This window comes from Protopterus annectens, chromosome 2.part2, assembly GCF_019279795.1.
Source record: "Protopterus annectens isolate FY-2018-M chromosome 2.part2, PAN1.0, whole genome shotgun sequence".
NCBI lineage: Eukaryota > Metazoa > Chordata > Ceratodontiformes > Protopteridae > Protopterus > Protopterus annectens.
This window is the reverse complement of record NC_056730.1, coordinates 909,856,773-909,880,040: the sequence shown is the minus strand read 5'-3', so window position 1 is coordinate 909,880,040 and position 23,268 is coordinate 909,856,773. Positions and strand designations below refer to the sequence as shown.

The following is a 23,268-nucleotide window of genomic DNA, read 5'->3' as shown; positions in this document are numbered from 1 at the left end:
GCCTCCTTGAGATCTAGAGTCACCAGCCAAGACTCCTTGCCCAGCATGGGAAGAAGTTGCTGTAGGGCCAGCATCTTGAATTTTGGCACAATGAGGAAAGTATTTAGTGCGGACAGGTCGAGTATAGGCCTCCATTGATTTTCTTTTCTTGGAACAAGGAATAATCTGGAGTAGAATCCTTGACCTTGTTCTGAAAGAGGTACCTTTTCTATGGCTTTCATTTGAAGTAAGTTGTTGATCAGCTTTAAAGCCTCTGCCCTCTGATTTGGTGGCAGGTTTGGCATTCCATTTCTTCTTGGCAAAGTGTGGAAGTGGAACCTGTATCCTTTGTCTATTATTTGCAGTGTCCATGTGTCCCTTGTAATATAATGCCAGTTTTTTGAGAATAAGGAAAGCTTTCCGCCTAAGGGTGCTTCCAATTGAGCCCTGGTAGGCGGAGTCAAAGTGAAGTCATTGTGTCTGTCCAGGTGTAGTAGTTGTTGTTGTTGTTGCTGCACTACCTCTCTGGTTGGTAGGCTGCCACTGACGGCCTCTGTAGGAGCCCCTAGCTTGCCCTCTACCTCTGGGATGCCTGTTCCTGCCTCTTTGGGCTCTGTCCAAGTCTGGAAAGGACCAATTCTTAGTAGGGCAGTTTCTGCTGAATCTCGGTGGTTGTACTTGCAGAAAATCCTTAACTGTTTGCACAGATTTAGCCTTTTCTTCAAACTTTAAGACCTCCTGGGCCGAGGAGCCAAATAATTTTTGTTTTTCCATTGGAGCATCCAGGAGTTTAGCTTTAACATGGTCTGGCAGGGATTGTTCCTTCAGCCAGGCATGCCTACGAATAACTGCCCCAGTCATAGCTGACCTACATGAAGCCTCCAGTGCATCATAACCACACTTTAAGAAATGATTACTAACCTGCTGTGAGTTATGTACCAGGTCCTGAAGGGATTTACCGTCAAGGGGTTCAGAAGAAGAAAGTTTCTTATTTAGTTCATCTAACAAATACTCTTGGTACTGTATCATATGAAAATGACAATTTAATGCCCTCACAGAAAGAGTTGCAGAAGTATATACCTTCTTTCCCCATCTCTCTAAAGCTCTAGACTCCCTTTCAGAAGGTAGAGGATTTTTGGCAGTGGCAGCTGCAACCCCTTTAGGGCCCTAAGAAATAGTGTCTGGGTCTGCGGAATGGACCTTATACAGATGGAAATGAGAATCCGGGACCCTGTAGTATCTATCAGGTTTGGCAGGTGCCGGGGGGAGAGTATCAGGGGCTGTACTAACATCATTGTACACATCATCAATAACATGCAACACAGGAGGTATAGCTAAGGGCCTATGTTGAGGTAAATGCAAAAAGGTCCTTAATCTCTTTCTAGAATCAGAGAATTCCTGACCCTGCCATTGAAAATGCTCTCTCATGGAGTGTAGAGTCTCACCAAAAGAAAACTCTTCAGGAGGGGAGGCCGAAGGAATAGATTCTTCAGCATCAGAATCCTCATAGGGCGAATAGGCCTCCTCCTGGTGGTCTGTTAACTCAGATCCGTCCGTGGATTCATCTGAAGAGTGTTGGTCAGAGGGCTCAGTCCTGGGCCTTTTGTCTGGAGGTGGGTGAGAGCCCCTGTCCGGGTGAGGCTGAGAACCTCTAATTAAAGAAAAAAATCCTCTGTAAGGCTGAGGATCTGAGAACTAGAAGAAGAAGGCCTCTGGGAGGTAGTTTTGGGAGGCAAAGCTTTAGTTAGTTTGGCAGCTTTAGCCCTGGAAAAAGCCTTAATGGACATGGAAGCAGGGAGTCTAGCTGGCCCACGTGCAGGAGTAGATTTGTCCAAAGGTATGGTGTCGGACATTTCCTGGACACTGGTTTCGGTAGGTAGCTCAGTAGCCGACTCAGCCGGGGCCTCCGGGGCCGCGGTGGTCGGTTGAGTGGATTCGGTTAAAGGAAGCTCCGAGGACTCGGTTTCGGCCGAAACCGAGACACTCGCGGTAGGCCTTACGGTGGTTTCAGCCAAAATTGCGGGCCGCGAGTGTCGGTCCTTGTCATAGGTTCATAGGTTCATAGGTTAGTACTAGGCTAACTGCCCTTGTGAGCCATTTTAAGCCTAGCCAGTTATCCCCTGTGAGATTCAAACCCTGTACCTTGTGCTTGTAAGGCAAGCACCTTAACCATTAGGCCACCTCTCCCTCCTTCCGTTTTTTCACTAAATGCAAAGTCGGAGTCTCCGACGGCATCTTATATGCAAAATTAGCCCCAAAGAATTCCTCTGCAAACTCCGACCGACGTCTAAGAGTTCGTCGGTTGAAGGAAGCACAGGCTGAACAGGCCGAGACGTCGTGGTCTGTGCCTAAGCAAGGAAGGCAGTAAGAGTGGAAATCCTTATGAGGTATTTGTTTCCCACAAGTTAAACAATTATTTACTTTATCTGACATCGGCTGAGGCAAGAAAGAGTCCCCAACGGGGTACTTGGCTTTTACGAAGTCTTCGGTAGCTGAATTTCTTCTTATCACAGGATCTGACCGACCGGCATTTGCGAATTGCTTCTGCTTCGGGCAGCGCGCGGCAAGAAAGACTGAGGAAAATGGCATCGGCTGATGCTTTTATACCCCAGACGCTCTGACGTCGGGGAAAGTGCGACATCAGCCGAGGCCAGACCCAGACTTTGGAATCCGGCCGACCGAAGGGCTGCCTGAGGCAGGACAACCCATATGTTATGACTGCAGATGCATCCTTGAAGGACATCACTTCCAAGACAATACAGTGAAACTCTAGTTCTAGGTATTGTCTGTTACTGTGTTGAAACTGAAAGATAACATCCTTTCATTACGTGCCCATAAAGTAATTTCATTTCAACTATTTTTCTGAAGTTAACCTCATGTTCCAGTTTCCACTGTTAAAATATATATATCTAAACAGTTACAATAGTGTATGTACATTTCTGTTCTTTTCCAGTAGGGTACACTGTTGTTACATTTTTAAGCTCAGTACTTCACAAACCCTTTTCAACATACATTTCTGTACCAGCAGTTAAATATCCACATAACATACAGTTCTAATACATTTGTACGACAATCTTACATGAAGCATGTTTACATTCACACATGACACACAACCATTTACAAAATTGCATTCACAAATGACATATAATTATTTACAAAATTCCAGATAGCTGGGCTGGCAGTATCTCCTTTCATTACACCGTTGACGTTTCTCTGGTGCAGACTGACCAACACACTTATATACTGCTTCAGTCTGTTCTGGCAAGAAAAGACTGAAATGATGATGCAGGCTAGCTACCTTTACACCGGAGCATACGGACGTTGATTAGGGCATCCACCAGCATGGGAGGCAAAAACAGTTTTCTCTGGTAGTCAGGCCGGCCAAGAGCTTTCATGGCAGGAAATCCCAACAGTCAGGACTGGAACAGTGAAACACTAAGAACATCTAATTGTTCTCCATTACCATTAGCTTTCTTTGGGGCAGTTTGTGATTCCATTGTACTGGCTTGCATCCTCTGATGCCAGATTTCTTATCAAGCACTCTGAAATAGGAAAAAGAAAAAAGTTCTATTTTTTAAATATCATATCTTGGCTTAACGAGAGCCCCACCTTTGTTTCTTTTAAGTCTTCCCTTATTTGTTTGATCTGATTTTTTGTGTATAACTCTAAAATTATCAGTTGTTTTGGCTTTGAGTCATTTGCTGCTTCACTGATTTGAAATCTGGCACTGGTCTATAATATGCAAAGGCTTGCCTTGTTTGCCCCTTTGCTTTGCCCCGGCACTCTCACAGCTATTATCTTAAAAAAGTTTCAGAAGTCTCTACCTTTTCCCAGTCCCTCTTGCACTCGACAAGGTTGAAGTGATATCATTTAAGATAATGCCTTCATTACATTTTAGTTTCTAAACAGAAGCAATAGAAACCTGAAAGACTTGGTGAAATTAAAAGAAAATAAATAATGCCATATGAACCAAGACTTGGAATCTGCTGTCTGTAAAAATATCCTGAAGGATTCAGTCTTTAGATATCAAGCATAGGCACTTTTCTAGGATGACTTTTAGGACTGAGATCCAAACTACAACAGTGACAGAAAAGTAGTATGTAGCATACAGGCTTAGTTTATCATCCTATCCTACTATGTGAAATCAAGGTGTGTACTCCCCAGAGTACATTGAAACATTCAGAAATGTGGCAAGCTGGAAATATATCAGCCTCCCAAATCAAAATGCCTCTTAAGTAGATTATTATTCTAGGTAGCTAGGAAGGTCTTATAGTCACAAATCCCAGTGTTAAAGGGTTTTAATTGTTACAAAACACCATGCAGCTATAAACAAATTGTGCAGACTTTGCTCAACTACTGTTTTCTATACCTACTCGTAATCTATTTCTTACAGCTGCTCCCGTTAGGGGTTGCCACAGCGGATCATCTGTTTCCATTTCTTCCTGTCCTCTGCATCTTGCTCTGTCACACCAACCACCTGCGTGTCCTCTCTCACCACTTCCACAAACCTCATCTTAGGCCTTCCTCTTTTCCTGTTACCTGGTAGCTTCATCCTTAGCATCTTTTTCCCAATATACTCAGCATCCCTCCTCAGCACATGTCCAAACCAAAGTAATCTTGCCTCTCTGGCTTTGTCTCCAAACCTTCCAACCTGGACTGACCCTCAAATACACTTATTCCTGATCCTGTCCACCCTTGTCACACCCAGTGCAAATCTCAACATCTTTAACTCTGCCACATCCAGCTCTAACTCCTGCCTTTTTGTCAATGCCACTGTCTCCAACCCATATAACATAGCTGGTCTCACTACCCTCTTGTAGACCTTCCCTTTCACTCTTACTGGTACTCGTCCGTCACAAATCACTCCTGACACTCTTCTCCACCCACTCCATCCTGCCTCTACTCTCTTCTTCACCTCTCTTCCACACTCACCACTACTCTGAACTACTGATCCCAAGTATTTAAACTCATCCACCTTCGCCACCTCTACTCCTTGCATCCTCACCATTCCTCTATCCTCCCTCTCATTCACACACACATATACTGTCTTAGTCCTGCTGACCCTCATTCCTTTTCTCTCTAGAGCATATCTCCATTTCTCCAGGGTCTCCTCCACCTGTTCCCTACTCTCACTATAGATCACAATGTCATCTGCAAACATCAATAGTCCACGGGGACTCCTGTCTGATTTCGTCTGCCAACCTGTCCATCACAACTGCAAATAAAGGGCACAGAGCTGATCCTTGATGTAATCCCACCTCCACCTTAAATGCATCCGTCACTCCCACCGCAGACCTCACCACTGTCACACTACCCTCATGCATATCCTGTACCACTCTTACATACTTCTCTGACGCTCCCGACTTCCTCATACAATACCACAACTCCTCTCTAGGCACCCTGTCATATGCTTTCTAAGTCTACAAAAACACATTGCAACTACTTCTGACCTTCTCTGTACTTCTCCATCAACACTCTGAGCAAACATCGCCTACTATGAAACAGAAAATATTCTGGAGATTTTGTGAATCTACATATTACATCTGCAAGAAATGATATGCTTGAAATACTTACAATGTCGGCATTAGTTGAGACTCTAAGGCCAAGCTTGTTCATTCCTCTTGTTTTCAATGTTCTCAGGTGTGGACAAAGGCCAGCACTGCAGGCAGTGGCAATCTCTTTTGCAAACTGAAGACAAGTTGCTGAAATACTGGAGCCATGTGCCCCTTGCTCCTTTGGAAGATAGAATATCTGAAATTTCACAATTTAAAGTAAATTATTCAGCTTAAATTTATAAATGTTACTTAACTGAAACAGAGATGTAACATCTAATAAAGGTATACTATAAATCAAACTAAGACCAACCTCTGTACACCTGACAAGTTTCCCATCAGTTTCAAACTCCATTTCCTGTAGCATTTTTACACACTGCATTCCATGCAAGGACTTTCCATCAACTGGACTGGTAACACTAGAAAAAAAAAATACTGTTTCAAGTCATGTATCACACATCAAATACATATCATATCTAGTACACCATAGATCACAGCATTCAGACTCTGGCTACCTGTTAAATCCAATCAGAGGCATGAAGAAACCAGAACTTATCCTGACATTAAAAGGTAACACAGTGGGGAAATTATTACTGGAAGATGCACCAGCCCATTACAAGATGTGCACACATACTCCATACATCGACAAGCAACACAAAAAAAAAAACACTAATTCAGCTATGGCTCTTCTTTCATTTGTGGAATAAACCAGAAAAGTCAGAGAAATCCCCTGCAGATACAAAATGGACAAGGAGACTCTGCAAACCAAACACCCCCATTGATAACTGAAAGAGAGAGCTAATCACCGTCAGGCAGCAACACTAATAGCTATGCCGTCATATTGTACCACGAAATTGAGACACAAGTCCGGCGTGCTAGTATGCTCCAAAGTTGTACAACAACACTATAAATCCACTCGGACAAGTGGTAGAAATCTTCACAAAGGCAACGTAAAAAATACTTGTTTATTAAGATGTTCACGTAAAGCTTTAATTTTTCCTGTCCTAAAGGATACTATAAACTCTTTTACCCATGTGCTTATCCAAAAGCCTCTTAAATTTCTCAACAGCTGGAATTAGTCTAACAGATACTGACAAACTGTTACATTACTGTACTACCCAAATAGCAAGCCACTCTTTTCTACTGGTCTCAAAATTGTACACATTTAGCCCACTATCTTTTACTCCTCAAATCATCATGTTGAAGCTTCTCTAATCCTAAGCATTTCAACAAGAGTTCACCTTTTATTAAAGGCCCTGTATGTAAAAATCAAATTTCTCTTTAATCTTCAGGAACATAGAAAAAAATGCCAGCTGGCTTAACCTGTCTGTGTAAGGAGCATCAGATACATATGCTTTCTAAAAAAGGATCACTGTACTCTTTCCACATTAATGGAAATAATTATGCTGCTGGGATACCAGACTAAGACCACTACATTCTAACACTGGTATCTCCACTGACATATGGTATCACAACTGCTAGATTACAATTTGACATATATCCAAACAGTGCCCCTTATTAACACTGTAAACATCTAAGAGCTGTGTGTTTTCCAAGTACTTTTTGTGTCACATTACCACAAATTTGTACTGCTCAACCTATGTCAAGTCTCTCTTATCCCAACAAAATAAGCTCATCAAATTTAGTAACTGAAAGTCTTACCAAGGTTTAGGTCTACTTTACTCACCTTTACCAAACTTTTCATACATCATTTCACCAAGACCCATGGTACAGGAGGAAACAATCCCAAGCAACCAGTGTCCAACTAGTGTCAAAGGTACGGGAAGGGTCTTGTTGCTTGGCTCATTGAACTGAACATTGAACACCTAGAGGAATAAGTGTATAGCCACAGCATTAAGAACTTGGTGTGCCCATGTTCACTAATTGGACACTGGTTGCTTGGGGTACTGCTTCTACTTCTTCGATATCAAAGCCAATGTCAAAGACCAATGGGTAACCAAGTTCACAGATGACTGCAAACTGGGAGCAGTCACTGAATCCCCCCCAAGATGAGTAAACCCTTCAGGAAGGTCTAATTTAGACAAACCCTTAGTGCTAAAAGCCACAGTTTAAAACTCAAACAAAGAAATGCATTATATTAGCTTTTGAGAAGTCTGCCGCATTGGGTAACTAAATCATCAATATAACACCCTTAAAGGTTGGCTCACTAGTCAGGGATCTGGGAACTCATGCAGATCATAACCTAGCCTTCGACCAACACTAGTCCACGGAAGTAAGAAAATCCTTCTATGTTGCTCAACTGACAAGCAACTGAAAGGCATCTAGGTCCAGAGAGGTCATCATCCCCCTGTACTCGGCCCTCATTAGACCCATCATACAGAATAATACCTCCTTCCTGACCAGACACATGCAGCAAATGGAACATTAAAAGTTCCTTACAAAATGAATGCAGGGAGTAAACACAAATGCTGATCAGCCGAAAGCCCTGTCTTTCTACTCGGTATCATACAAACTTCTGAGAGGTGATCTTTGCATAGCATACAAGGGATCCCTGGACCCTGTTTTGCAGATGTGCCAAAAGTTCATCAAAGCAAACAGCATTAGAACTATTACATTAAAAGACCTAAATTTTGCTTGCAATATAAATAGGGCATGCTGTTGACAGAGATAAGTTTCTCAGAATTCCCATTCTCTGGAAAGTACAGTTGTGTACACTTACCATAAATGTAGAGGTTCGAGTGTATTCACTGTTGCAGTCATTACATTTGGGTAATCTGCTGGCAGGTTGCCCTCAGTCGGCGTGAATAACGAAGTCTTGGGTCCTGCATCGGTTGCTGTCTCCTCTTCCATGATGTCAGGTCGTCAGGGGTATAAAACATGCAGCCGATGCCATTTTAATCAGTTTTTCTTGCCCCAGATGTCAGGTGCCCCCCAAATGGGAAGCAAAATTATATGTATAAACTGTAAATATATAAATGCACCTTAGAAACAAAAAAATTACCTTCAACTAAAAGCAAATACATCACAAAGGCTTTTGAGTATAGTGAAGGAAAGAAAAGGTATAGAAAAGGGGGCTAGCGGGTGGGTAACCAGCACTGCAACAGTGAATACACACGAACATCTACATTTATGGTAAGTGTACACAACCTTACTATGTTCTTCGTGTTTCACTGTTGCAGTCATTACATTTGGGTAGAATCCCAAAGCTATGGATGGGAGGATGGAACTAAACAGCATTAGGAGCAGCTATAAGGCCCTGCAGGACTGCAGTGGCAAAGCCTGCCCTGGATTTAGAGAAGAGAGGTAAATGATAATGCTTTGTGAACGTATGAAATGAGCTACAAGTCGCAGCTTCTAGAATGCCTCTGGTAGGGAACCCTCTGAGAAAAGCTGCTGAAGTAGAGGCAGCCCTGGTGGAATGGGATCTGATCCCCTTGGGCACAGGTTTGCCATGGTGCAAGTAGCAGAAATGAATGCAATGGCTTATCCATTTAGAAACAGTCTGCTTTGATATAGCCTTCCCCTCTGATCCTGCAGCAAATGCTACCCGTAGTTGCTCAGACTTTCTTCGAGATTTTGTCCTGTTTAAGTAGAATCTTAGTTGTCTGTGCACATCCAATGAATGCAGAATCCGGTCCACCTTGTTCTGCAGATTTGGGAAAAAAGTTGGCAGGTGAATGGTCTGGTTAAGAGCCACACTGGATACCACCTTAGGCATAAAAGAAGGACTGGTCCTGAGGGCCACCCTGTCCGGGTAAAAAATAATGAAAGGCTCCACTGCCATGAGAGCCTGTAATTCTGAAACCCTTCTAGCTGAAGTGATTGCCAAAAGAAAAGCCGTCTTCCAAGAAAGAAATTTTATATCTGCAGTAGCTGCTGGTTCAAAAGGAGGCAGGGTGAGTTTTTCCAGCACAAAATTGAAGTCCCATGCAGGAGCTGATGCTCTCCTGGGAGGCCTTAAATTTTTGGCCCCTCTGAGATACTGTTTTAGCAGTGGATGAGAAAAGAGGGGAGGCTCTATGTTGTAATGAGCCAAGATGGCAGAGGCATGGATTTTTATTGAAGAAAAGGATAGGCCCTTGTCAAGCATCTCAGTTAAGTATTGTAAAATCTGAGGAATATTGGGCTTTGCTGTGTCTATTCCTTGTGCTTGGTTCCAAGCACAGAATCTTTTCCATTTATCAGCATAAGATTTTCTAGTACTAGGCCTTCTGGCTTCCAAAATTACATCCATCACAGGTTTACTGATAGATGTGGTTTGAATAATTAGTTGATTTGCCATGCTGCAAGATTCAGAGTTTGGAGCAGAGTGTGAAGAATTTAATAGTTCTGCTGAGACAAAAGATGAGGTGTTTGAGGCAAGTACCACGGAGGAAGGTGTGACATATTCCTTAGAAGCGGGGACCAGTGTTGGTGAGGCCAGTCCGGAGCAATTAGAATCATTTTTGTTTTTTCCTGTCTGACTTTTATTAAGACCTTGGAGAGTAGAGGCAAAGGGGGAAAGGCATAGACTGATAGGTTTTTCCAGCTGAAGGATACAGCATCCACTTTCCATGCTTTTTGTGATTAGTTCTTGTGCAGAATTTGTCCAACTGATAGTTTTGGGGAGAGGCAAATAGATCTATGTCTGGGCTTCCCCATTTCTGTGTTAACATGCTGAAGATTTGTGGATCCAGTTTCTATTCATGTGGGTCCCATGAGATTTCTGCTTAGGTCGTCTGCCAGAGTATTTTGCTTTCCTGGCAGGAATTGAGCATGAAGATGTATTTGGTTAAGTCAAGGCTGTGTTCCACAAGGCCATGGCTAGTCTGCAAAGAAGGCAGGAATGGGTACCCCCCCTGCTTGTTTATGTACCACATAACTGTGGTGTTGTCCGTCTTTATCAGTAGTTGTCCTTGGTTGAAGTAAGTCCTTGAAGGCTGTCAGAGTATTCTGAACAGCTAGCATTTCTTTCTGGTTGATATGGAGATGCATTTGGTTTGGGCTTCATTTGCCCTGAATGCATCTCCCTGCCAGGTGGGACCCCCAAGCATAATCTGATGCGTCTGTAGTTAGGGTTTGAGTGGCAGGGGGTAGAGTGAATGACAGTCCCTTGTTTTGGTGACATGTCTCTGCCCACCAAAGAAACTCCTGTTGTAGACAGGGAATGAAAGGAATCATTGTTTCCAGGCTGTGACAATGATGACTCCATAAGCTTTTTAGGTACCATTGAAGTTTCCTCATATGCAGTCTCAGATATGGAGTTAGTAGAATGCAGGATGCCATGAACCCCAAAGCCTGCAGAATCTGTCTTGCAGATAACTGGGTTTTCGTTGCCATTTGTTTGAAGTATATTGTCAATTGCATTTGTTTGTCTGGCGTGAGGTAAGCCATCTGGGCAGTTGTATTCAAGCTTGCACCCAAGAATGTAATTATTTGAGAGGGCACCCGTTGTGATTTCTTTTTGTTTATGGTGTACCCTAGGCATGCTAGAAGCCTTTTTTACAAACGCCAGATGTTGAAGAAGAGTGTCCTTGTCCACTGCCTGAATGAGACAATCATCCAGATAAGGATAAATTTGAATGTTTCTTTGTCTGCAAAATGCAATTTCTGGTGCCAGGCACTTTGTAAAGACCCTGGGCTCAGTATATAAGCCAAAAGGCAGTGCAGAGAATTGGTAATGCAAAAAAACTGCTTTGAAGTGGAGGTATCTTCTGCAAGATTCCCTTATTGGGATATGCAGGTATGCCTCTAAGTCTAGAGTTACCAACCAGGCATTCTTGCCTAGCATAGGCAGTAGCTGTTGTAAAGTCAGCATTTTGAAATTTGGAATGTCCAGGAACGTGTTTAGAATCGATAAGTCCAGCATTGGACGCCATGATTTGTCTTTTCTGGGTACCAGGAAAAGTCTTGAATAAAATCATTGTCCTTTTTCTTTTTCTGGTACCGGATGAATAGACCCCATATCCATGAGGGACATGACTCGTTTCTGGGCCTCTGCCCACTGGTTTTGCGGCAGATCTGGCCATGCGTTTGGAACTGGCAAAGTATGGAAATAAAATCTGTTCCCCTGGGATACTATGTTTAATACCCACTTGTCCTGGGTAATTAACCGCCAATTTTGAGCATGAAGTGCTTGTTTTCCCCCCAAGGGGGCTGCCAAAAGATAAGTGCTTGGAGATGGTAGAGGAAAGTCATTGAGACTGCTTACTGTAGGGTTGTGCTTTGTTACCTCCAGATTTGGAGGTGGAGGCACTCCATTGCTTTGACCTGTAAGATCCCTGTGATTGATACCTGCAGCTTTTTGAGCACCTGGGTTTGCCCTGAGTGGTTCTGTTGGACACAGGAAACAACCAATTTTTAGTAGGCCAGTGCCTACTGAACCTGGGTGGCTGCACTTGCAAGAAATCTTTTACAGTTTGCATAGATTTAGCTTTGTCTTCCATTTTCTTTAAAACCTCTTCTGCCTTATTACCAGACTGTCATGCTGTAAAGGGGCATCCAACAATTTAGCCTTAACATGATCAGGCAGATTTTGCTCCTTGAGCCAAGCATGCCTTCTTATCACAGATCCAGTTACGGCGGCCCTGCAAGAGGCCTCCAAGGAATCAAAACCACATTGCAAAGTATGCTTTCCAACCTATTCTGCTGAATGCAATAAATCCTGTAACTCTATATCTGAAGTAGGAACTTCATTTGTCAGCAACCTTTGGGATACGGATCCCATCTCGGATCCGAGCCGGCAACTTTTACCACAGCATAGATCCGAGCTCCTAGCTCCTCCCTTTACCCATAATCCCCTGCCAACCCTAACTGACCTCAGATCTAGCTTGCCGCGCTTCAAGCCAACAAGCTGGATTTTGAGCTCCTGGTATTTGGAAGTTTTTTTGTGAAAAAAAAAGCTAAGAATTTTTGTATTTTCTTGTGTGATTGAGTGAGTTTGTGTAGGTTCCCTCTTAAATATCTATTTTTGTTAAAATGTTTTCCTCCCTACCCTCGCTGTTTCGTAGTGTGTGTTTGTGGTGTGTTAGGGGCCTAGTGAGTGTGGTTTACGTTCGATATGTCGGAGGCCCCTAAAGCCATCTTTTCAAAATGTACCGAGTGTGGCCATAAGCTCTCACCGGCAGATGGTCACACCCGGTGCGTTAGGTGCCTTGGAGTTGAACATCTTTCTTCAGGATGCACGATTTGTGCAGCGTTCAACCCCAGGGCACTTAAGGACTGGAGATCGAAGCTGATTCTGGCGGGCCTTTTGCCCCCGGACTCGGCTCCGACCTCCGGTTCTTCGGTGGCTGCTACACAGTCCTCGGTAGCGACCACCCCTGCCTCCCTTCCTCCAGTCGGGACTCAACCTCCCGTTTTGGCTCCGGAGGATAGGGAGGCCGGAAAAACCAAAAGGAAGGAGAAGCACCATAAGCGGCAGGCCGAGGACTCTTCCTCGGCCCCTCCCACTAAGCGGGCTTCTCCATCCAGGGTTTCTGGATCGGTTCCGGTCCCCTTGTTTTTCACCGGGCCCTGGGGAGGAGGCAACCCGGTCCCCATCGAGGTCATCGAGGTGTTACTCTAGGTCTGCCTCGGTGGCCTCTTCGAGGTCTACATTTAGTATGTCAGATGCAGACATGGACCGGATGATGAGGAGGTTCATCCAGGCCAAGCGGCAGATGGGAGTTCTCTTGCCTCCCCCCCTCCTCCGGGGGAGAGCTCGACCCCTTTTTTTGCCCCAATCGCTCCTTCTCCGTCCCGCTTCCTGGGTTCGGAGAACTCTGAGCCGAGCCGCGTCGGATCCGGGGGTGTGTCGGAGCCGACAGTGCTAGTTACTTCGGCTCCGACTGGTCCCTCGAGTTTGTCGGATCCGACCTCTCGGAGCCGTGGGCGGAGCTTCGGATCCGAGGGACTTTGTGTGACTTCGGCTCCATCCCGGTCGGAGCACACGGGTCCTTCGGATCCGAGGGTCTCGTCCCCGCTTCGGATCAGAGTGGGAGCTGACTCTCGGAGCCTATTGAGAGTAGCTCCCCCTTGGCTTTCGCGGTGGTGGAAAGGGCATTGTTGAGTGTATCCGGACCCCTGGTCCTGGCTTTGGCTCCTCCCTGCACTCCCTCTCAGCTGGTCCGGGCTGCCATCACCCAGCCTTCGGGACAGCAGCATCATATCCAGAGGTTACCAAATTTCCTTTATTGTAACCCCCAAAATCAGAAGCCTCCCCGACGTACCACCCAATCAGAGGGAGGCAGCTGCTACAGAAATTCAGCAGCTTTTACAAAAAAGAGCCATCCAACCCGTCCCCCCAGATCAGTTTGGATCGGAGTTTTACTCCAGGTTCTTTCTGGTGCCAAAAAAGATGGGGGACTTGAGACCCATTCTCGATCTCTCTCTCCTGAACTTGGCAGTACCCAAAGAAAAGTTCCGAATGGTCACCTTACAATCTATTCTCCCCCTATTACGGGAGAACGATTGGATGTGCTCGATAGACCTCAAGGATGCGTACTACCACATTCTAGTGGACAGACGCTCCAGGAGGTTCCTCTTCTTCCGGCTGGGAGCCAGTCATTTCCAGTTCAGGGCCCTTCCCTTCGGTCTCACCTCAGCCCCCAGGGTGTTCAACAAAGTCTTGGCGGTCATAGCGGCCCACCTGAGGCTTCAGGGAATTCAGGTCTTTCCGTACCTGGACTGGCTCCTCATCGCCCCAACAAGGCATCTGCTCTGTTCAGGCAGGGATTATTTCCTTGACCTTGCTCCACGTCTAGGTTTAACTATCAACATGACCAAATCTTCTCTAGTCCCCTCACAGGTGATAGATTTTATAGGGGCCAGACTGGATTCCAGGATAATGCTTGCCTTCTTAACTCCCGATCGGCTTCAGAACCTGAGGTTGCATATCAAGGCCATTCTCATTCTTTCTGCTCCACCTGCGGAATTGATCCTGAGGGCTCTAGGGTCCATGGCGGCAGCTATTCCTCTACTACCCCTAGCTCGCCTAAATATGAGGGTACTGCAATGGACCCTCCAAGTACAATGGTCCCTGTCTCGCAACTCCCTGTCTCATCCTATTCCCCTAAGCAGGGCTTGCAGAACGTCGCTCATGTGGTGGCTCCAGTCCCCGAGTCTCCACATGGGATGACCATTTTCGATGCCTTCCCCCGTCGCCACAGTGACCACGGACGCCTCTCACCTGGGGTGGGGGGGTACTATTCAGGCAGAATGGTCCAAGGCACGTGGAACGACATAGAGACCTCCTTGCATATCAGTGTCCTAGAGATGAGGGCAGTGCTTTTGACGTTGCAGGCACTTCACAGCCTTCAACTGATTGGGACAATTGCAGTACAGATGGACAACATGTCAGTTGTCTGGTACATCAACAAACAGGGGGGAACCAGGTCTTATCCCCTTTGTCGTGAGGCCATGAGAGTGTGGGAATGGGCGATTTCCACCAACCGCTTTCTTATTGCAATGCACATTCCGGGACGGTCCAACATCCTAGCAGACAGGCTCAGTCGTTCGATCCTGACTCCGTACAAATGGTCTCTCAATCCCCTAGTAGCGAAACAAATATTTGCCCTATGGGGCAACCCTGTTGTGATCTTTTTGCTTCTCCTTCAAATACCAAATGCAACAGTTACTTCGCTCTAATTCCACCTCAAGGGGAGTCCCGGAGAGACACTCTAGTACATGCTTGGCCTCCCGGTCTCCTTTACGCTTACCCTCCGTTGCCCATGATGCTGAAACTCCTACAGAAAGCCAGTCGGCTGGGGAGCAAAATGATCCTCATTGCCCCATTCTGGCCTCGTCAAACATGGTTCCCGTACCTGTGGTCTCACCTAATTCATCCACCATGGATTCTGGATCCACTCCCGGATCTCATTACCCACCCTCTGGGTCTCCAGGCCCCCAACCTGGTCAACCTCAAGCTGACGGCTTGGTTGCTCTAGTTCCACTCCTGATTAGGACTCCCGGAATCTCCTCACCTGTCAAAGCCATCCTAGTAGCAGCACATAAACCTTCCACCAGAAGAGTCTACCGAAGCAAGTGGAAACGTTTTTCAATCTGGGTGGAGCACCATCACTTGGATCCTTTCACGGCACCTCTCACGTCGGTTTTGGAGTTTTTAACTACCCTTTTTCATCAAGGGGCTAGCTGCTCTACAGTCAAGGTACAACTGGCAGCAATTTCGCATTATCATGTAGGGCATGAATCAGGCCCTCTGATGACTGCTAAGCTTTGTAAAGCTTTCCTCAAGGGTACTTTCCTTCTCAGACCTCCAGTCAGGGAGGTAGTACCCCCATGGGATTTGTCTTTGGTTCTCCAAGCCTTGACTAGCCCCCCTTTCGAGCCAGCGGCCACGGTTGATCTTACATATCTCTCTTGGAAAATGGCCTTCTTAGTGGCCATTACTTCAGCTAAAAGGGTTTCTGAACTTCAGGCTCTATGTGTTAAGCCGCCTTATTTATCCTTCCATCCAGACAGAGTTTACCTCAGGATCAATCCGTCCTTTCTGCCTAATGTGTCTTCAGAAGCTAATATTAATCAATCCATTAATCTTCCCGTGTTCTTTCCCCATTACCAGAACAAAGGGGAATATAAACTGCATTCCTTGGATGTGCACAGACAATTACGTTTTTATACTCATCGAACTGCTGGTCATAGGCAATCTGACCAGTTGTTTGTCTGCTTTGCCAAAACAAGTTTAGGCAAGTCAATTTCTAAAGTTACACTATCACGGTGGAGAGCCTATTGTATCCTCTTAGCATACCAGAGTTCAGGAAGGCCTGCACCTCAAGGGGTTCGAGCTCATTCTACTAGGGCCGTCGCCGCTTCGGCGGCTTTTAAATCTAGGGTTCCCTTAGATGATATTTGTTCCGCAGCCACTTGTGCCTCATCTCATACCTTTATCAGCCATTACAAACTGGATGTTGTCTCCAGAGGTAGGGCATCCTTTGGCTCTGCAGTGTCCCGGAATGTTCTTCCATAAAGGCCACCCAGGATTTAGGTAGCTGGGGACTCTGTCCCAAAGGTTGCTGACAAATGAAGTTCCTACTTCAGATTTAGAAGTTATGTACTCACCATAACATTCCATCTGAGTAGGTATCTTCATTTGTCTGCAACCATCCCCCCCTCCTTCCCCCGGACCTTTAGGATCTGTCTTGGATTATCCCCTTCCGGGGCACCTTTACATTGCTTATATCGGGCAAACTTGATCAGAGGTCAGTTAGGGTTGGCAGGGGATTATGGGTAAAGGGAGGAGCTAGAAGCTCGGATCTATGCTGTGGTAAAAGTTGCCGGCTCGGATCCGAGATCGGATCCGTATCCCAAAGGTTGCAGACAAATGAAGATACCTACTCAGATGGAATGTTATGGTGAGTACATAACTTCTAATTTCCACACAATCAGAAATCAACATCATTTTCTGTTTCAGTAAGCCCATAACATGCTGTTGATATTTAAGCATATGAAATTGGCAGTTTAAAGCTCTGATTGCCAAGGTTGCAGACGTATAAACCTTCTTACCCCATCTATCCAGCGCCCTGGAATCTCTATCAGAAGGGGTAGGATTTTTGGCTGTAGAAGCCTTAACACCCTTGGGACCCTGAGAAATAGTCTCAGGATCAGCAGCAGGATTTTTGAAAAGAAATTTGTGGGAGTCAGGAACTCTGTAATATCTGTCTGGCTTACTAGGAGCCGGAGGCAGGGAATCAGGAGCCATGCTTGATTCCGAGAACACATCAACAATGTCTAATACAGGAGGTACTGCCAAAGGCCTATGCTGAGGAAGAAGGAAATCCCTAAGCCTCTTCTTTGATTTAGAGAAGTCCTGACTCTCCCAGTGAAAATGTTCCCTTAAAGTATGCAAAGTCTCTCCAAAAGAGTAATCCTCAGGAGGAGATGCTGATGGGATGGATTCCTCTGCATCAGAATCCTCATAAGGTGCAATAGAAAATTCCTGATCAGAAGAGGAATCAGAAGAAATGGAAACCTGATCTGAAGATTCCAAATCAGTGCCTTGCCTAGGCCACTTAGCAGGGGGGGGGGGGGTTGGGGAACCCCTGATCAAAGTAATTAAATCCTCAGCCATTTTGATCATTTGTTTTTTAGGCATAGGGGCCTGAGCACGTGGCTCATGTGTTGTTTTTTTAGACATAGTCGTCGTTTCTTACCTTGATTTTGTTAATGGTATCTGTTTAATATAAAAATGTCGAGGCCTGAAATCACCCTCAGAAGCCAGTGCCTGCTCAGCGGCTCCAGACCCATCCAAGGAAGAGACATCCGCGGGTTCAATACTTTGCAAATCTCGCGGCATACCGGCCTCCGAATGGGTCTCAGTAGAGGCCTGCGACTCAAAAGTAGCCGGTATCAGGGGCTGCGAAAGCACCTCACTGAGTACTGGTGAACTGGCGACTGGCTTAGGAGAAGCTTCGTCGGTTTTGGACCTCGACTGTCTCTTTTTCCTTGCATTTTTTGTGAACTCCGGTAGCCGGATTGCTAACCGACGACATTTCAGAGTAGTTAAATCTTGAACCAAAATATTTAGAAGCAAAAATATACAGACGCTTATCAGTGCGTTGGTTAAATTAACACAAAACCGACGGCAAGGCATGTTGTGATCAGGGCCTAGGCAAGGAATACAGTACAAATTAAAATTCTTATGAGGTATTTGCTTTCCACAAGTAATGCAATTATTAACTTTTACTGACATCGGTAAGGAGCAAGAAAAAGTTTCCCCAACGGGGTACTTAGCTTTAGTTTGAAGTCTTCGGTTCTGAAACTCGAAAACAAAAATTTCAGGAGTTGGCCGACCGGCACTTGCGAACTGCTTCTGCTTTGTGCATCGCGTGGCAAGAAAGACTGATTAAAATGGCGTCGGCTGCATGTTTTATACCCCTGAAGACCTGACGTCATGGAAGAGGAGACAGCAACAGACGCAGGACCAAGACTTTGTTATTCAGGCCAACTGAGGGCAACCTGCCAACAGATTACCCAAATGTAATGACTGCAACAGTGAAACAAGAACAACATCAGGCTTCCCATCCATGTGAAGCAGAGTTCTTCCCTCTACCTATTTAAGATCAACTTGTACTAGTGGCTGGGCAATCGGAAACTCACCCCTGGTCTGGCTCCTATGTCTCTGATGGACAGAGGTGGTCAGCAAATCATCCCCTTTAAATCAAATATAAATCAGTTCTGTGGGCACATTTGGGTTGCACAGCTAGGTTTTTAAGGGCCCTTGTGGTTGTTGGCCTACTATACGCCTATGAACCTATGAAAAAAACAAACTGAAAAGTTTTTAAAAATCAAGGGCAGTCCTAAGTCATTCTGACTGTTTGCTCAGACCCCCCCCCCCGTACTCTGGCAATCTCTCCATATTCACCAGATTATGACAGACAAATTGGTTTTAAATGTGATTCAGTAGCTCCGGTGCCATGGGCTTTTATCCAATAATTTTTTTGTGGTACCTAGGAAGGAAAGATCCTTGAGGCCTGTGACTGACTTTTCCTTTATAAAACTTATGCCCATGATCCATCTTCTAGCTTTCATGGTAAAGCTAGAATTAAAGGATGCTTATCACATTACCTTTGTCAAACTGTTCACATAATTTGTAATATGTTCCATCTCTCAATTAGTTCTCCGTCTTCCCCTTTGGACTTTCCACTGCACTAAGGGTATTCACAAACTGTCTAGCTCCAGTACTTAATTTTTTCAAACTTCATGTCATTCAAACCTTTCCATACTTGGGCAACAGCTTTATCTTTGCAGCCTTTTTTCAGCTGTCATGAGTCCTTAGCAACTGTTCTTTATCTCTACTAAGCCTGGGTTTTCAAACAACATACAAGTCTTCTTTCAGCCCTTCTCATGGAATTGTTTTCCCTGGGATGCCTGTTAAATTCTGCCATGAGAAGAGCCTCTTTCTTTCTTTAGACAAAGTAGAGGTGTTTCAACAGTTTCTCATAAGTTACTCCATTCAAAGCCAGGTTCATACAAGGGAATTTCTCAGGATTCTGAAGTGCATGACATCAATGATTCTCATGCTTCCCCTGGCCAGAATTTGCATGAGATAAATCTAGACCATTTATATTTTAGGATCCTTGTTTTGGGATTTGTGGAAGGGAGATTTTACAGTGGGATGACCGGACTACTTGCAGTCCAGGTCTCCCTTTCTCCCTTCCAACCCCTTGCCAGCTGTCACTTCAGATGCATTAGACCTGGTATGGGGAGCAATCTCCTAAGGGGTGAAAGTTAAAGGTCTGTTGAACCCCTAAGACAGAGACAGAAGCACATAAATATCAAACAGATGTTGGGAGTTATAAACGCTTTGAAAGCCTTAAGTCATCTCTGGTCCCAAGGATCTTTGCAACTTCATTGACTACACCACAGTGATGTGGTACACAAACATTCATGAGTGTACCAGATCATACCCTCTTTAAAGACTTGCTGTTTTAGAATGCTAGATAGCAACTCAGCTCATTTTGACTCTTCAGGCTTCATACATTTCATCAAGGCAAAACTTGGTTGCAGACAAGTTCATCCGGATTATGACAGAACCTCACAAATGGAATCATCCTGGGGTCATCCAAGAACTGATCCATCTGTGTGAAACAAGTCAATTAGATCTGCTGGCCTCCTCTTAGAACATACAACTAAAGAAATTCTGCTCTACAGCTCAGTGCAAATACGCCCTGAAGACAGAAGAATTCTCATTTTTCATGGGTGGAATTTTCATATATGCCTTTCCACTTGATCATAGGATTATAGGAGGTTAATAGGCTATCAACCCAGAGGTAATTTCAATTCTAGCCATTTCATCACAATACAATAACATAGATAGTCTTGTCAATACCTCATGTCCAGGAGGGTTGTGGGCACTATCCCCAGTAAGAATTTATGGTGCCTCATCCACCCGTCCAGGTTCTTTTTGAAGGGCGTCGTAGAGGTGCTCTTCTTTACATGAATTGGCAACCTATTCCAAAGACGTGGCAGTTGGTGGGAGACGCATCTGTCCCTCCAGCATGTCCTATTCAAGTCACAGGCCATATTTAAATCCCTGGAACAGGTAGCTCTAGACCCATTTGATTTACAGATGTTCAGCAAATTCATTACGTTTGGTTTGGAGATTGCTCTGTAAGCCAGGCATAACAGTGACGGGGACTTTAGCTGGTCTGTGTAAGGCACATGCTGGAGTCCCTTGATCTTCTTGATTAGGAAACCTCTGAAGTCTCTCCAACTGCTGCAGGTGCTTTGAATGGTACATGCTGAAAGGGGAGTTATACTCAATTAGGATGTGATTAGTAATGAGTCTAGAGTTTATATAACCTTCTTTGCTGTAGAGGCAATGCTTTTGCTAATGAAGTGTGCTACATCGAAAGCCTTCCTTACCACATCAGACACATGGTGGTCAAAGTTAAGGTTGCAGTCTACTTGTGATCTCAGATCTCTTACAACTTCATAGGTACATAGGGTATTGCTGTTAATTTGATACTGTGAAAGGAAATTGTTTTTACCGAAATGAATTATTATGCATTTCTTTGCATTCAGTTTGAGACAGTGACCAACACCAGTCGTTGGTATGCATAAAACCCTTCTGAAGTATACCGACATCATTTAGGGATTCACTGATTGCACCCAGTTTGCGGTCATTGCAAACCTGGTTAGCCCCTTAAGGTTTGGCCTGGACTTCTGAGAAGTACATACAAAACAGTAGGGAGCCCAGCACCGACCCCTGTGGCACCTCACTGGTGACAGGTTTGCTGGCTGATATGGAGTCACCCACTCTGATAGTGTGTGACCAGTTTGTGAGCCAGTTGGCAACCCATCTTACAACAAAGGGGTTTACATTCAGTGTGCTAAGTTTATCAGTAATGCCGGAGTGTGGGATTGCATCAAAGGCCTTTGCCAAGTCGAGGTATGCTATGTGCACAGATTTGCCATTATCAATGGCCCTGGTCACATTTTTGAGGAAATCCACCAGGTTTAAAAGGCAGGATCTGCCCATGACAAAGCCAAATTGGGTCAGATCCAGGGTTTGGATGTCGACTATGTATTTACTGATGAGGTCCATGATGATACGTTCCATGGCTTTACAGATGAGGCTGGTAAGACTTATGGGTCTATAATTCCCTGGGTCTGTTGCAAAGCCACCTTTGTGGAGGGGGAATAACTGTGGCTGTTCTCCATTCTATAAGAATAAAGCCTATGGTTAAGGCTGTGATTGAACAGGGTACTTAATGGTGATGCTAGTTCATGTTTTAGTTTTTTTTTAAGAGGACTGCCCAAGATGTTGTCTGATCTCATAGAGGCTGTGTTTCTTGCCTTAGACAAGGCTTTAATGACCTGCTCTTCGGATATGTAGGGTGGGGTGAGTTGGGGGGGGGGCCCTCCAATCAAAGATAGCTTGGAAAATGTGCTCAGAATGCAACAAACAGACCCAGATGCAGCAAACCTGTATCTGGACTTCTCTACAGGTTCTAGCTACATTAATTTAGGTGGGAAACAACATAAAAACAGCAATTAGACACTAAAGAATGTTTTAAACAGCAAACAAATCAGTTATTTAAAGAAAGGGAAAACAGATGTTTTGAAAACAGTGAAAAGTAGCAACAATTACTTTGCAAACAGTGAAAATAGCAAAATAAAAAAAAACTGTGCAAACAGTAAAAAAGCAACAAAATACGACTTAACAGGTGCAGTAAGGCAAACAAATGTAGTGCAAACTGTGCAGTTTAGTTTACAGTATGAAAATACAGTGTATTAAATAAGCAAAACACAATAAACTTTGCAGTAGACCGTATAATCAAGCAAAAACAGGCAACTTATGTTTTTTTGGGAAACTCAGAAGCCTGTAGTCGTCTGGTATCTAAGCTTAGCTATCCAGGGTTCTTTTAAAGTTGCATAAGGTGACTCCCAACTATTTGTGGTGGTGACCCCCCCCCCCCCATTGACCCAGGCAAGAATGGTTCTCTCTTCTTTTGAAACCCGGCTAAGGGCAATTACTACAGGCTTCCCCACAGACTATTTGCTCACACAAGACAAGGGCTGTTTGATACATTCCAACTGAAAAACTCTTCAGAGTACTGTCTGGATGGTGACATTTTGATATCTTTTAGGCAACATTTTACCGAGGACATGTATCAAGTGTTAAGGGAGGCAAACAACTTCTACTAGAAAATCACATGTACACAACTGGAAAAGATTTTCCTAGCTGCTGCAAAATTCAACAATCAGAGTCCTATTTACAGCCAGCTGCCTCTTGATTATTGTGTGAGTTTGTACCCTCTGGCCTTCTTTATTCCTCTGTCAAGGTTCATCTGTCAGCAGTTTCTGCTTGCTTGCCCTCTGATCCCCCTTTTCTAACCATTCTCATGTTAAACAGTTTTGAAAGGGGTGTTGTGCATCTGTCAACCTAGGAGTCAAGCAGGTCTCCCCAAGGATCTTATCTTTGAGAACTTATTTTCCTTCTTTTTGAACCACTTCATCAGACTGAATCAAGGTTCTTAAATATGTTATAACAGAAGTCAGAGAAATATCTGAGTTACAAGCTCTCATGGTGAGTCAACCCTACCTCATTTATCACATGGACAGCATTTCTCTGAGAACTTAACCTTTTATGCCTAAGTAGTCTCAGTTTACCTTACACCAGACTATTTATTACTTCTTGATGTCAAGAGTCAGTTCAGATATTACCGAGACAAAAATGGAGTATTCAGGAAAGCTAATCAGCTTTTTGTTTCCTATGAAGGTAAGAGGAAAGGACTATTTCCAGATGGTTGCCACATGCTACTGTCTTATTATATACTCACCATAATAAGCTACT

The 23,268-nt window shown here is 44.6% G+C and overlaps 1 protein-coding gene across 8 annotated transcripts in view; it reads right to left on the bottom strand.

Annotated features, from left to right (window-relative positions):
• The window catches only part of ZFYVE16 (zinc finger FYVE-type containing 16), a 3,161,611-nt gene that overhangs the window by 254,592 nt on the left and 2,883,751 nt on the right, over nt 1-23,268 (bottom strand). For all 8 annotated transcript variants that reach the window (XM_044064228.1, XM_044064221.1, XM_044064226.1 and 5 more), the window contains 2 exons: nt 5,845-5,950; nt 5,554-5,730 (listed from right to left, as the gene is read on the bottom strand). In XM_044064228.1, coding sequence (XP_043920163.1) covers nt 5,554-5,730; nt 5,845-5,950 — 283 coding nt within the window. The remainder of the gene's footprint in view (nt 1-5,553; nt 5,731-5,844; nt 5,951-23,268) is intronic.